General features: G+C 53.2%; 1 protein-coding gene across 1 annotated transcript in view; it reads left to right on the forward strand.

Moving 5' to 3' along the window:
• The window catches only part of RIMS4 (regulating synaptic membrane exocytosis 4), a 112,204-nt gene that overhangs the window by 79,713 nt on the left and 17,461 nt on the right, over positions 1-15,030 (forward strand). Inside the window, exon 3 of the mRNA XM_030887063.1 lies at positions 12,588-12,729. Coding sequence (XP_030742923.1) covers positions 12,588-12,729 — 142 coding nt within the window. The remainder of the gene's footprint in view (positions 1-12,587; positions 12,730-15,030) is intronic.

Here is a 15,030-nt window from a genome sequence, read left to right on the forward strand (position 1 = left end):
GGGTGGGGGTGGGGTAGAGTTCAGAGAGGGCAGAGACTTGTTTGGAATCACACAGGAAGTTGGCGGCAGGGCTGGGAGGAGACCCAGCAGTCTGAACACATCGCTAGGATCCTCATCTCCTTTTCTGCTAGAACTGAGGTTTGTAGTTCCAAAAGAAAAGTCCAACCCATGGGCTACAGATCCCAGAAGTGTATGCAACATACTGTGTTGCATAGTGTGTGTGCGCACACACACACACACACACACACACACACACACGCACACACACACGCGCGCGCACGCACGCTTATGGAAACGTGTCAGCAGGCATTTCTCTAGGGAAAGAGCTTTCGGTTGCTTCTCAAAGTGGCTCCCTGTATGGCCAAGTCAGGCAAGGAACAGAGTCAGTGAGGTGACCCACGTCCTTGCTGCTTGCTCAAAGTGTGGTCCGGAGACCAGAAGCAGCAGCCCCACCTGGGAGTTGTTGAAATGTGGGCTCGCAGACCTAGACCCGCAGCAACAGCTCCAGCTTAAGATCCCCAGATGATTAGCTCCTATAGGTGTATGAAGCACCTGCTGAGTGCCCGGCCCCTCTGCCAGTCAACCGGGCAGACATGGCCCCTGCTCTCATCTGAGGGAATGAGGGCCGAGGTGCCACAGGCAAGATGGAAGCCCTGCAGCCCGGCTAAGACCAAAGCCAGGGGAGTACTTGTTTTGGAAGAAGCAGCTGGATTAGATGAAGGGCTGAGCTTCCTGTCCCGAGAATGGGACCTCCGGCATGCATCCAAGGGTGCGTGGAGCAGCCTGTGTCTGGAACTGTCCCTCGGGGCCATGGGGAGAGGGACGGTGGTGGTCAGAGAAGCGGGGATTGGGATGACTGAGTGGGAGTGGTGGGACCTGCTACTTGCGGTGGGTTTTCTCGGTAGCCTCAGGAGCTGCTCTTCTCGGGCAGGATTTGCTCTGGTACATCGACGGCGACCAGGTGGCCCCAGGTGACTGGTCCCAGCTGGAATGGAGGGACCTGCCCTGTGTCCTTTGGGGAATAAGGTGGTGGGAGCCCGAGGCCCAGGCAGCCTGGTGGAGACCCAGACAGAAGGCTTGCCCGGTTGGGGCTGCAAGTGAGAAGTTCCCTGCGCTCATTGCCCGTTCCCATCCATGTGCCTTTGTGGGGATGCGCAGGTGGAGTTCCACGGCCTAGTCGCTGTGTTGGGCAACCATCCCCAGAACCCGTTAGAACCTTTTCCTCTTCAGAAGGAAACCTGCTTCCCACCCTCCCCACCTCCAGTCCCTTGGCAACCTCGAATCCCCTTTCTCTCTAGATCTGCCTGTTCTGGACACGCCATACAAATGGCTTCTTTCACTCAGCATCGTGTTCGTCCATATTGGGGCTTAGATCAGCCATTCATTCTTTGTGGTCGTTGAATACCGTTCGATTGCACGGATCTCCCACCTCTGTTCATCTGCCCACCAGTCGGTCCAACTCGGGGGCTGTTTGGGGTAAAACCAAACATCAAACTCATGGACATCAAGTAGATGCCACTCCTAGTGACCCGCTAGGACAGGGTACAACTTCCCCGACCCGCTAGGACAGGGTACAACTTCCCCGGTGGGTTTCCAGACTGTAACTCTAGGGGAGGAGAAAGCCTCATCTTTCTCCTAAGGAGCGGCTGGTGGTTTCAAACTACTAACCTTACAATGATTAGCAGCCCAATGCCTGAGCACTATACCACCAGGGCTGCTCACAACCCCTGGGCACAACTTCCTGTGTGGAGGAGAGGGTTGTTTTGGGTTCTGCCACCTCCTTGCTGGGCGGGCGTGGCAGACTGCTTCCGTCCTCACCGCCTCTGGTTCCCGAGGGTTTCTGGGGATTAGGGACACGACTGTCAATCTGAGGGTGTTGCTGGTAATTGTGGCTGTAACGTACTGGGTGCCTTTATCTTCTGACAGTCTCTGTGTTTATGGCCCTGAATGCCAACCCACAAGGCACTTGGAGAGAACATATTTCCCAGCGTGGACAGGGACTGCCGGGCTGCCTTGTCATATCCAGTCACTTGGCTTGATGAGCTCATTACGACGGCGGCGTGTGTGCAGCGAGGTGGGGAGGGGACATGGGAGGAACCCCCACGCCTCCCCTACGCTTGGGGACTCTTCCCATTTTTAACCAGTTGTTGTCAAGTTAGCCCTGTGTCATCGCGATACCACGTGGTCAGAGAAGAACCAAGCCACACAGGGCTTTCAGGGCTGATGTTTGGGCAGCAGACTGCCAGGCAGGCTTTTCTTCCAAGGTTCGCCTTGGACCACTCAGGCCTCCCAGCCTCCCAGGAGACGGCCTGGCGTGGTAACTGCTGGCTGGCTCATGGACTCCTTCCTCACAGGGGGCATTTCCTTTGTCTTCTGTGGTTGGTTTGTTGTTGTTGTTTGGGGGTGGGGGTGGGTGGTGTTGGACTATGACAGGCCTGGAAGGAAGAGCAGGGGCTGGAAGGCTTTGGGGGCTCCGGTATCCCTCTCTTCTCACACCCCGAGAGCAGCCTGTCCCAGGTGGGCTTGCTGCTGTCTCGGGGTGAAGGCATGGAGACGCCACCCCCTCACTGAGAAGCAAGAAGTGAGCCCCACACCAAGCCCCAGTGCCAGCCTCTGGGGCAGAGGGGGTTGGCCTTTTGTGACCCCAGCGAGGACGGACTGACTCCCTCTCACACCGCCGTGGGCCGTGGGTTCTCATCCCACCCCCATTTCCCGAGGGCAAGCCTCGTGCCTCGAGCATTTCGGAGAGGCCCGATGTCTTTTCCGCGTTCGCTCAGAGAGTGGCTGCTTCGGATCCCACTCCTCTGGCTGCAGAGCCTGCGGGGCTCGGGCTGGAAACGGAAGTGCGTGGGCTGTGTTGGTGAGTGATGAGTAATTTGAGTGGATCGAGCACCTGGAATGAGCGTGACGTCAGACTGGTAGTAGAGGGCTGGGCCGCATCCAGGCACCGGGAGTGCGGTGTGGCTTGCGGAGCTTCCCGGGGCCTGTGGGCCCAGCATGCTGTCCAGCACCCAGCTTGTCCCAGGGAAAGGCAGCCACCTGGCAGGACTCTATCTATGTGCCTTCCTCCCATGAGTTCTTAAATGTCCCTTCTCCGGAAAGTCATCCCCACCTGGCTGGCACAGAATGGAAGGCTTTCCTTTCTCCACCCCTGTCATTGAATTGATGATCACAAGGTCGGCAGTATGAACCCACCCCCTACTCTATGGGTGAAAGACGAGGCTTTCTGCCTCGGCAAAGATGTATGGCCTCAAAAGCCCACAGGCACAGTTGTATTCGATCCTACAGGGTCACTCGGGGTCGGAATCCCCGCGGTGGCAGTGAGTTTTGTGACCCCTCCCCAGGGGCACGGACTCCAAACCCAGGACCCCACCTCCCAGTTACACTTGGGGCTCACCTTGTACCATCGCCCTGTAGGTTTTCCATTTCACTGCGGCCTGCAGTTGTAAGCTCACAGAACGTTACCGAAGCCTGCCTTGAAATCTAATCTTTCATTTGCAACCAGATAATATAAGGGGCTTCCAAAAGTTCATGGACAAAATGTCCATTGTAGTTTTCATTCCATCTCCCCCACAAAGCTTCTGCAGCTCCTTTGCCATTCAGGGAAAACACTGAACTCTTACAAGCCAGACCCTGCCTCTATCTCCCTTGCATTACTGACGACCCTCTCCAGGGACCTAGACTACCCTGTGTGCCTCTCTGCCTTCAGCTGGGCTACGCTGTAACCATAACCCCCAGCATTATAATTGCACCCTTCCCTGCCCTTCCCTCCTGGGAGATTGGGAGTTTGGGCAAGATCTGGAGCTCATTCACTGCCATGTCCTGAGTCTTGGCACTGAGTGGTTAGGAATGTTGGGTGAATGGGGATTACTTACCTGGGTCCTCTCCCCTGGCCACTACTCTCGAGTCCCTGGAGGATAAGGACTGTGTCTTCTTTGCATCCCTGAGTCCAAGGAGAGCAGGGCACGTGAAGTGAGCTCAGGATCTGTACGTTTTTATTTCCTTCCCTTATACGTGAACATAGCATTCCTGGAACACATTTATTCACATTGCCCAGCCAGTCCAAATCTCCATGGCCCCTGGCTGGTCTTCTCGCATCCTTTGCACACCCCTCCCCTGCCTCCATTCCTCTCTGTGTCCTCATGCTCTCTCCCCACTGCCCTTTCCAATCTTCTGGGGCAGTTCAGACCCCTCAGTGCAAAGCAGTCCCAAGGGGAAAGTGTACTCTGGTTTGCCCTTGAACTAAGAACAGGCCCCCACTTAACAGCTGGGCCACCTACGGCAGATTCCTTCACCTCCCTGAGCTTCAGCTCTCTGTGGAAGGGGAGGGGATTCTGCCTTCCGGTGCTTGGGAGGAGTCAGGGAGGTCATGTACAGGGAGTGTCGGCCTCGGCTCAGTACCTGCAAGGCTGCTTCTCTGAAGATGGAATTTCAGACAGCAACAAGCTGGTGGGAAGTGTGTGTGTGTGTGTGGTGTGTGTGTGTGTGTGTGATGTGTGTGTTCAGATGGGGTGCAGTTGCCTGGGTTATCTGAGAGCAACTCCTCCCACCTCTGCCCAATTCAGGATCAGTAAGAGGACCTGGTCAGCACCACGGACAATTCCTGCTGCACCAGGCAGCTACACACACACACACACAATCCCAAACTCACATCACTTCTACCTCAAAGCAACCCTGTAGTCAGCGGCTGTAATTCTTTATGGGAGAGAAAACCTTATCTTTCTCCCGTGGAGTGGCTAGTGGTTTTGAACAGCTGACTTGGCAGTTAGCCACCCGACTCACAACCACCATGTCGCCTGGGCTCCCTCCCCAGGCAGCGGGGCTACTGTCATTAATGGTTTGGGGCCTTGGTAGTCCAACTTGTAAGCACTTGGCTATGAACCAAAAAGCCGGTGATTCAAACGCACCAGCTGCCGCTCTGTGCGAGAAAGAGTCAGCAGCCCGCTCTGGTAAAGACGGCAGCGTTTGAACCCCGCGGAGCGGTTCCATCATGTCCCGTGGGATCCCTGCTAGTCGGAAGATGCTCGATGGCAGTGGGGTTCCAGAGCCTTTCGACTGTGAGTCGCCACGTTGTTGTACGTGCCTCCAAGAGGGACCAAACGCACCCTCCACGACCATTCACGTAGTGGGTTATCTCAGCATTGATGGAGGGGGTTATCTCAGCATTGATGGAGGGGGTTATCTCAGCATTGATGAGGCACTGACAGGTGATGGAAGGCAGTCTTGATGGATAGTTGGTTGCTGACCCTGGAAGATCTTAAAGATAACCGCCGGCCTTTATTGAATACCAACTGTATGCCGGGTCTTTTCCAGCTCCTTCCTGTTCTGAGTACCGTCTGCCCTGATAGGCTCAGTCAGCAGACGGACGTGTGCTTTGGAGAAGATGGAAGTGAGCCAGACAGACATTGAATCAACAGTCTTCCCGCCGCCCCTTCCCTCTATTGTATTCCTGTCAGGAGCCCGTTTCTTCTGAGCACACCTTCCAAAGGACATCCTGCTTCACCCAGTCTAAGCGGCATCTCAAAGGCGTGTCTTTGATCCTGCACATTCACTTGTAATGAAATGCTCAACAGACACACACACAAATGGTCACAGAAAGACACACCAGACATGTGTTTCGCAGAACTATTTGTAATAGCTCCAAACTGGAAACTGCCCACAGATTCTTTAACAATAGAATGGTTGAAAATAAGTTTGATGCATGCATACGATACAACAAAGCAACGAGAATGAATGGGCTGCCGTGAAACTCTCAATGTAGGCTAACCTCCTAGGCGCAGTGGTGTATGAAAGGAGCCAGGCCTGAAGGTCCACGTGGACACTGGCTGGTTCTGTGTCTACAGAAATACAAAAGGCGGTGGCACAACGGTGGAGCATCCGGCTGCTGACTGCACTTGGGAGGCTCGCACATGCCCAGCGGCTTTGCCGGAGAAAGACTGAGGGCCTGCTTCCGTAAAGATTGCCCACCAAGAGCCTGCTGGAGCAATTCTGCTCCATCCAGTGGGGTTGCCGTGGATCAGAACTGATGTGATGACCCCAGAGACAACAGCATCAAACGTGCCGAATAAGCCACAGGAAACCATGTGGTCAGCAGTCTGGGAGATGCTTCCTGGTGGAGGGGACAGGAGGGGCCGCTGGTGGATGCTGGTTCTATAGCTGAGGGCCCCCTGCCATCTGTGTGGATGGAGCTGTGTACTGTGATGTCACCACTCTTCCTGTCTGGATGCTACTGCAACCAACAGGTGTTGTTGAAGGACTTTTCTCCAGAAGGCTTAGAAAGGCCTGTGCTGTGTGATCGGTATGCCATTGGGGGTGTAGCTGATCACATGGGGTATTTGCAACTGCTGGAGTGATTCAGCGTGAATAGAGTTTTAGAGCCCCACGGGGGACCTTTTCTTGGTTGTTGTTAAAGGCATTGTGTGCTCAGCTTAGTCTTTGTGTTGATTATTGAGTAGCGAGCGGGGTGCCAGCGAAGGCTTTTCGTCAGAGAGATGACGTGTTCAAGATCGAGGTTCAGAAAGCCCATGCTGGCCGTGGGGTGGAAGCTGGTGGGCGAGAATCCTCTGGTGGTGGGTACACCGGTGGGAGGGCACGCTTCCATCTAACCAAACAGCCAAACCGCCTGGGGGGTCTTTGAGAACTTCCGTTTCCTCAGTTCTACCCCAGATTCTGAAGCAACATCCCTGCTTTACCCAATCTGTGCTCAGGGCATCCCGAGCTGCCACCCAACGTGGACCTCTGAGCCGCTTGCCTGTCTTGGGCCAGGCAAAGCAAGATGGGTGTGAGCTCAGACTGCCACTGTGGTGAAGGAGAGCAAGCCCGCTTTGAGTCACCACAAGGAGACAGGGAGACTCATTTGGTCTCATTACTCAACAAGCACATGTCACGTAGCAGAGAGTGATTGTTGTGTGCCAGGCCCTGTTCTAAATGCTTTTGATAAAGATGCACTCATTTAATCTTCATAGCAACAGTAAGAAGTAAGTACTATTACTTTTCCCCCTGTCTCAAGGAGGCAGAATCTGAGAGGCTGCTGTGGAACTGCCCGAGTTCACACAGCTAATAAAGTGCCTTTGGGGCAGGTTTCCACCCAGGCCATCAAGTGAAAAGCCCATCCTTTTAAACCCCAGTCATGGAAATAGAGGTGCATGGTGGCCGGTGGTGAGCAGAAACAAAGATGGTGGTGATTGATCAGGAGACCTGGGTTTTCACACACAAGGTCATGGTGTCCCTCTTTGGACCCAGTGGCCCCTCTTCTGCACAGTGACAGCTTTGTTCCGGATGACCCTTGGCATTCTCTTCCAATGGGATGTTCTTGGCTGTTAAGAGGAAGTGGATTCTGACAGTTCCAGTGGGGAGAGGGGGCCCTCAATCCAGGAGTCAGAGCTTATGCTTCCTGGACCTGCCCTTAGAGACCCAGCCAGAAGCAACGTCAGGGCTACAGAGGTCTGGGTGCCTATAGATCAGCTCAGCCCTCCACATGCAGACGGGCCTCTGAGACCTGGGCAGTGGAGGCATATGAGGCTGAAGGCACAAGGAGAGGCTGGTCATGGGGGGAGATGAGGCCACAGCTTGCAGAGAGTTTATCCCAGAGGCACAAGAAGGCGAATGGGCGTAGGAAGCGGGGAGCTGTGTCTTTAATATAATCCATGCACTCAGAGCTCTTGTTTCAGAGGGAACACCACAGGCTGAAAAGTGGATCCCTGTGGACCACTCCCAGGGATGGGCCAGGGAGAGGCTTAGTGACTCTAGAGCCCAAGGTTCTGGATCAAGCCAGTTAGCCCCTCAGCCTTGGGCTGCTCATCCTCATCCGGAAATCAAAGCGGATAATTTGTACCTTCAATGAGATGTCTGAGTTGGAGAAGGCTGAGTTACCCCCCCTCCTCTCCCTCCCACCACCATGTTCCTGGGACCATGAGCGGTTTCTAGTAGGAAACCTGGTCCCATAGACTGGGGCTCAAAACCTAATTGTCTTGCAGGTGTAAACCTTGGGCAGGACTCCACACAACTTTCAACCTGTTTCCTTTTAGGCTAAAACTAAGATAAAATATTTGTCCCTTAGGGTTGTATGGTGAGGTTGAATTAGAATGAATGAAGAATGTAGATGCTAATAACGATGGTACTGATCATATTTCATCATTATCATCATTTTATTATTATCTTATTCCTCGTGAACGCTGGCTTTGGGGAGAAGGTCCATTAGACACATTATTCATAATCATGTATAAACAGGGGAGTAAGGCTTGGCTGTTTTCTTTGCCGGAGAATTTGCATTTTTCTTGGGGACACATCATAAAACCGATTCAATGAAGCACAAGTTCAGCAGAAAGGTGTGGAGCTGTCCTAGGTGCTGAAGTAAGTCCATGTTTCCACTGAGAATATGTTTCAAGAGGCGGTGGTCCACATAGATACCTTGGTGGGGGTGGAGGTAAGGTGCCTGTGACCTGAAAGCACACCTCCTCCTGAGGATCCTGATGAGGGAAGGCCAGTTCCCTAGGTGGTGGCAACGGCTTGGTCTCAGCTCTTCAAGGCCTGTGGTTTGAACCCACCCAGCAGAGCCACCTAAGAAAAGCCTGCTGATCTGTTTCTTTGAAGACTCCAGCCAAGTAAACCCTGTGGAGCTCAGCCTCGTAATTTGTGGGGCCACCCTGAGTCAGAATGGATTCGATGGGAGCAGATTTGGGGTTCTTTTGGAGAGACTGTGTTTGGGTTCCGTGATAGACTGTGGCAGTTCCTTATGAACTTGGGTATTGAAGTCAGAAAGAGCTGGGTTTGAGCTCCTGCCCTACCTCGTTAGCCACATGTGCCCTCAACCCCTTCATTATACACCCCCTTTTTACCATCCCCCCCAAAATTCCCTACTTCTATCAAGTCAATTCCAACTCCTATATAGGACCTCCAAAGCTGTAAATCTGTGTGGGCAAAGATAACCTCATCCTCCTCCCTTGGAGCAGCTGCTGGGTTTCAACTGCTGACCTTTGGTTAGCACCACCTTAGGACTCCATAAGACAGTTATTCAACTCTCCTGACCCCCCTTTTCCCTGCTCTGTGTAGTACCCTCTCTCGGTTTACCACGAGAGTGAGTCACAATGATGCATAGGTAAGACATTTGGTACAGTGTCTGGCCCCGTGGTGTTAATGACACCTGTCATCACTACATGTCTCAAGTGCTAACTGTATGCCACAGCCCATCCGTGATGTCCTACCTGGGATTCGATGTTGTTCTATCGGGTTACAGTTACCCTCACAACAACCCAAAGAGTTTGGTGTATTCTCCCCATGACACAGCTAAGCACACAGAGGGCTAGGGTGTCTGGTAAGTGATGTTGTCGCCAGTGTCCTGGTGTCTGTTCCAGCTAATAGTGACCCCGTGTACAAAAGAATGAAGCACTGCCAGGTCATGCTTCAACTGCACACTGATTGTGTGGGTTGCCATCCATCTCCTGGAGGGCATTCCTCCTTTTTGCCAACCTTTTTGGCTTAACCTGTATGGAGACGTTCTCTAGGGACTAGTCCCAGGTAGGTGAGACAGAGTCTCACCACCCTCACTTCTAAGGAGAGTTCTGGCTGGATTGCTAACACAATGCCAAGGCATTGATTCTTCTTCAGTTTTCCTTATTATTGTCTAGATTTTGCACTTGTAGGAAGTGATTAAAAATACTGTGACTTAGGTTAGACTTGTGTGTGTTCATTTGTACATGCAGGATCCCTCGGTACATGGTAGTCAAGAGAAATGACCCCTCAGAGACAGTAACAGGAGTAAAGATTCCCCGAGGGTACGGGAAGGGGGAGGAGAGTTGATAGCATTGATGATTGTACATCCCTACCCAATGGGACGGAACAACAGAACTGTATGGGAAGGGAAGGGGTATATTGGAATGACTAAAAGCTGTCAATAAAAATATTATTTGGGAAGAAACAAAAAGGAAAATACTATGACTTAGGTCAGAAGCATGTGACCCTTCAAACTCCCATCTTGTCTTTTGAATGTATTAAAGAAGACGTTTGCAGCAGATTATCCTAAGGCAATGCTCCATTTGATTTCTTGACCACTGCTTCCATGGGCATTGATTGTGGAGCTCAGCGAAATAAGTCCTTGGCAACCTCGGCAGTTTCTCCCTTGCTCATGCTGGTACTTATTGGCTGAGTTGGGAGGATTTGTTCGGTTGAGGTGTAATCCGTCCTGGAGGCTGTGGTCTTTGGTCTTCAGGGAGCGCTTCGGGTCGTCTTTGCATTTGTGTCACTGCATGTTGCAGATATGAAAGGCTCCGCTCCCCATGCCATCTTCTCCCACAGGGAGCCCAGCTTCTTGGCTCATATGGTCAGCATCCAGAATGAAGAGCTGCGGGGAAAGGCTGCAATCTTGAGATACACCTTATGATAATCTCTAGGTACAATGATCTCAAAGCTCAACTCTGGACAATGGTTAGACATGTGGATAGGGCAGGCACATAGAGGGGAGGGGACCAGGATGAGGATGCCCTGGGAACCATGAGCCACCCAGCCAGGTTAGAGTGTCGAGACGACGAGGGAGGCCAGCAGGACATGGGAAGGGACTCGTATCACGGAGAGTCTTGAGGGTAGGGGTGCAAAGTTTGCACTTCATTTGGCAGGGGATGGAGAACTATTCCAAGGATTTTAATAGGAGTGTAGCAGGAGTTCTGGGACTCGTTTATTACTTTACTTGTATCTTATGGTATAGAACAAATGCATTTAATTGTAAAACTGCAAAAAACACGGAAGCATACACAAAAGAACCCTCTCTGCCATGCCCTGTGCTGGTTACAGTAGAAACTGGTGCAACCACTTTGGAAAACCATTTGCCTGAACAGATGTCTACTCTACCACGCAGCAGCCTTTCTGTTCCTAGGTAGAGGCCCAAGAGACATGAGTGCAGGTATTTCCAGAGGCCAGGCACTGAAAAAATCGTTTCCAAACTGGAATAACAAGCAAAGGCTCACAAATAAACTACAGTATATTCACACAGTGGGCTATCACAGAGCAGTGATGAGAAACCGTCTACAGCTGCACCCGACAGTGTGGGTGCCTCTCATATAATCAGCACAATATGGAGCAAACCGATCCAAGGCTATAAAGTGCATGCGGTACAATTCCATTTATATGAAGTTCAAAACCATTCCAGACCACTGTCTGTGTTGGAATTTAGGAGGGTGGTCATCCTTGTGGAGAGACATCGGGAGGGGACAGAGGGGGCTTTGGGGGCCTGTGTCTTCATCTAGGTGCTGGCTAGGTGAATGCGTTGTGTTTGTGGAAACCCACCAAGCTACACACTTAAGATTTGCATACTTTTCTGTCTATATGTTGACCTGAGATTAAATGTTTAAAAAATGACCACCACCACTCCAACCCCTGGCTCAACTCAGTCTTGCTCCTGACAATGGTTCACCACTTAATTACTCTGGTTTACAGCATTCCTGTTTCCTCTATGCAGATGCGTGCATATCAAGCTACATTTCTGTGTGTATACACACACTCACACACAGCTGTCGGCAGGTTCACAAAGATGCATGATGTTTTGCAGCCTGCTCTGCATTATGTGTCTTAAACCTCACAGTGTGGCAGAGCAGTCTTCCCATGTACTGTGCATGGAGAACTTGTTGGGAGGGGCTGCCCAGGGCAGAGGGTCCTCCAGCCGCGGAAGAACCCCGTGATTATCCTTGTTTTCATTGAGGAAATGGTGGTGGCACAGAGAGGTGGAGACATTTTCCCAGAGTCCCACAGCCAGTGAGAAAAGGAACCTGGATTTGACCTTGGGCAGCCTGGTATTAGGGCTAGTGGTTAAAATCAGGGGTTCTCAATTAGGGTGATATTTAGCCCCCCAGGGAACACTGGCCCTGTGTGGAGACAGCTTGGGTTGCCACAATCTGAGGCGGAGAATGACTACTGTCTCCCCGTCCCCCGTCCCCCCTCCCACCGCACTCCCCACAGAAGAGGCCAGGGAGGTGTATGACCCCCCAGTCCCACCACCCAAGTGTTATTGTGCCCAAGTAGGGATACCTGGTCTAACCCTGCTAAAGTACATGGTGGGGTGTGTGACACATGGTCACTCACCGGTGGTCCTAGAGTTGCCTCTGGGGCTGGTGACCCCGCGAGGGTCCAAGGAGGGTGCTCTGTTGGGTTTGTCATTGCCCTTCAGGAGGGTGCCCAGCCTGTCTGCCCAGGCCTCTCTGAGTTGATTCAAACCACCAGCCTTTCAGGCAGGGGCTGAGTTTTAGCTGGTGCCACCAGGGACACCTGACACCTAGTGGGTGTTCACGAAGTGAGAGTTGCAGAGGAGGGGGAGAAATGAACCCAAGGGAAGAACATAAGCACTTGTGTAGATGGATTCAGGTGTTCACAAAGCTCAGGTCATGACCAGTGGATGGGTACAGGGCAGGGCAGAGGCCTGCGAAGGCTACCCTGGGGTGGGGTGGGGGGAGGCAGGGCGGGTAGGTGTGGGGGGGGTTGAAGGGCTGATCATGGGAGCTGGAGCTGGGCATCCACTGGCCACTGAGATGCTAACCAGAATCTGGCCTCTCTGCCCTCATCCACCTCCTGTCTCTCCCACTCCCTCCTGCCCCTTGGCCCAGAAGCAGACGGCCGGCGGCTGAAGGGGGCCATCCAGAGGAGCACAGAGACGGGCCTGGCGGTGGAGATGCCCAGCCGGACGTTGCGCCAGGCCAGCCACGAGTCCATCGAGGACAGCATGAACAGCTATGGCTCGGAGAGCAAGTGAGTGCGGGGCCTGCCACTGGTGGGAGGCCACCGGTCTGAGCGGTGCCTGGCCGGAGTTCAGGACTTGGGCTCAGGGTCCCTGCCCCCCCACCCCATCCTGTGAGGGAAGAGCAAGGGGAGCCCAGGCTCGGGGCCTCTGGATTGGAGCCCTGACTCCACCATTGCTGAGCTCTGAGCCTCACTTTCCCCATCTGTAAAATGGGCTGAGTAGTCCCCCGCCCACCTCGCAGCGAGCCTACAGGACTAGAACTGCCCCTGTGGGAGCAGAAAGCCTCCTCTTGCTCCTGAGGAGCAGCTGGTGGTTTCAGACTGCTGACCTTGTGGTTAGCAGCCCAATGAGTAACCCCCTAGACCACCAGAGCCCCTGGGCCCCTGCTCTGTAGGTGCTCTGGGGGTGCTGTGAGCCGGAATCAACTCCATGACTGTGAGAGAGTGAGAGTGTGAGAGCAAGAGTGAGTGAGAGTGACTGAGAGAGTGAGTGAAAGTGAGAGTGAGTGAGTGAGAGTGAGAGAGCAATAGTGAGTGAGTGTGAGAGTGAGTGAGAGTGTGAGAGTGAGTGAGTGAGAGTGTGAGAGATTGAGTGAGTGTGAGAGAGTGCGTGAAAGTGAGAGTGAGAGAGCAATAGTGAGTGAGAGAATGTGAGAGTGAGTGAAAGTGAGAGTGAGTGAGTGAGTGAGAGAGCAATAGTGAGTGAGAGTGAGTGTGAGAGTGAGTGAGAGTGTGAGAGTGAGTGTGAGATTGAGTGAGAGTGTGAGAGCGAGAGTGAGAGTGAGTGAGTGAGAGTATGAGAGAGTGTGAGTAAGTGAGAGAGTGTGAGAGAGTGAGTGTGAGAGTGAGTGAAAGTATGAGAGAGCGAGAGAGAGTGAGAGTGAGTGTGAGTGTGAGAATGAGTGAGAGAGCGAGAGAGAGTGAGTGTGAGAGTGAGTGAGTGTGAGAGCGAGAGTGAGACCCCACTTCACAGGAGGATAAATTAGGTTCACATTTACAAAGAGCCCAGGATGAGGCCTGGCCCACAGAAAAGCTGCCCACAGTGCTGACCAAGAAGGGCACTTGCCCAGAGTCACAGCAAAAGACAGGGGTCTTATCACGCAAACTGCTTTCTCTTTCCTCTGTGATTGTGCCAGTGCTTAGTCACACACACACACACACACACACACGCACTGTGGGGAGCAGTAGCTTTGAGCACAAGTCATCCCCGAGCCCCATGCTGACCGGCCCCCTGCAGCCTCTCCTGGGGCTGCAGGGCTTCCAGTGGGGTTATTCTTGTCTGCACCCTTGCTGAGAATGTGCCGCCCATTGGAGACCAACTGAATCTGAAGCTGAATTTTGGCAGGACTCCCCCCCGCTCCCTGGGGACTCTTCTGTAGCCCCTTTCTGTTTCTGGATCTGAAGGAATCACCTGGAGAGTGAGGTGCTGACCCAGAATCCCGAGAGCCTAGGGATCCCATTAGTACAAAGCTCCCTGGGTGGAGGTGTCACCTACACTGGGGGTTCACACTGCAGCAATGATGGACCCTTTTGAGAATGTTTTGGGCCTCCACCCCACCCAAAGCACACACACTTTCTCACACATAGGTGTACAAACACACACTCTTCTCACCTAATGTGTACATAGTCCCCAAACCCCTCTAAACCTGACCTTGGCCCTTGGCAAAGACACCTTGATTCAAAATAACTCCTTATTGCACGGGTCCCTAGGGCCTTGGGCCAGATGGCAGTGAGGTCTAGAACCTGGGGTCCTGACTCCCAGCTGGGCATGTGCCACGTCCCGAGCACAGGCGTCTCCAAGACAGACGTGGGGCGTCGTCACCTCCATTGGGCACAGGAGGAGCCGAGGCTCTTCAGTACAGCAGCCACGTGTAGCTTTTAAAATGAGAATTAAAAAGTAAATAGGGTTACAAATTCCATTCCTGGTCGCACTGGCCACATTCTAGTGCCCAGCGTAAGTGGTCTCACTGGGAAGGACAGTCCCGCCATGGCAGAAAGTTCTGCTGGGGTCCTGGGTGGCGAAGCAGTCAGTGGACTCAGCTGCTGACCCAAAGGTTGGAGGTGCACCTCAGAAGAAAGACCTGGTGATCTACTCCCAAGATAGCAGCCGTTGCAAACCTTACCCCTGTGCTCTCACCCACATGGGGGGTCATGAATCGGACGGACCTGACTGTGCTGGTGCGTCGGGGCTGGTGAAAGGGCTGTCGAAGGGCGGTGGAAGGCGGGGGAGCAGAGAGGGGGGGAAGGGCTGGGCGAGGACCCCACCTCTCAATCCAGTTCTCTGCTAGCAGCGTCTGGCAGAGCTCCCCC

The sequence above is a fragment of the Echinops telfairi genome, unplaced genomic scaffold (assembly GCF_000313985.2).
Source record: "Echinops telfairi isolate 266 unplaced genomic scaffold, ASM31398v2 ScPeMD7_5592;HRSCAF=6446, whole genome shotgun sequence".
Classification (NCBI taxonomy): Eukaryota; Metazoa; Chordata; class Mammalia; order Afrosoricida; family Tenrecidae; genus Echinops; species Echinops telfairi.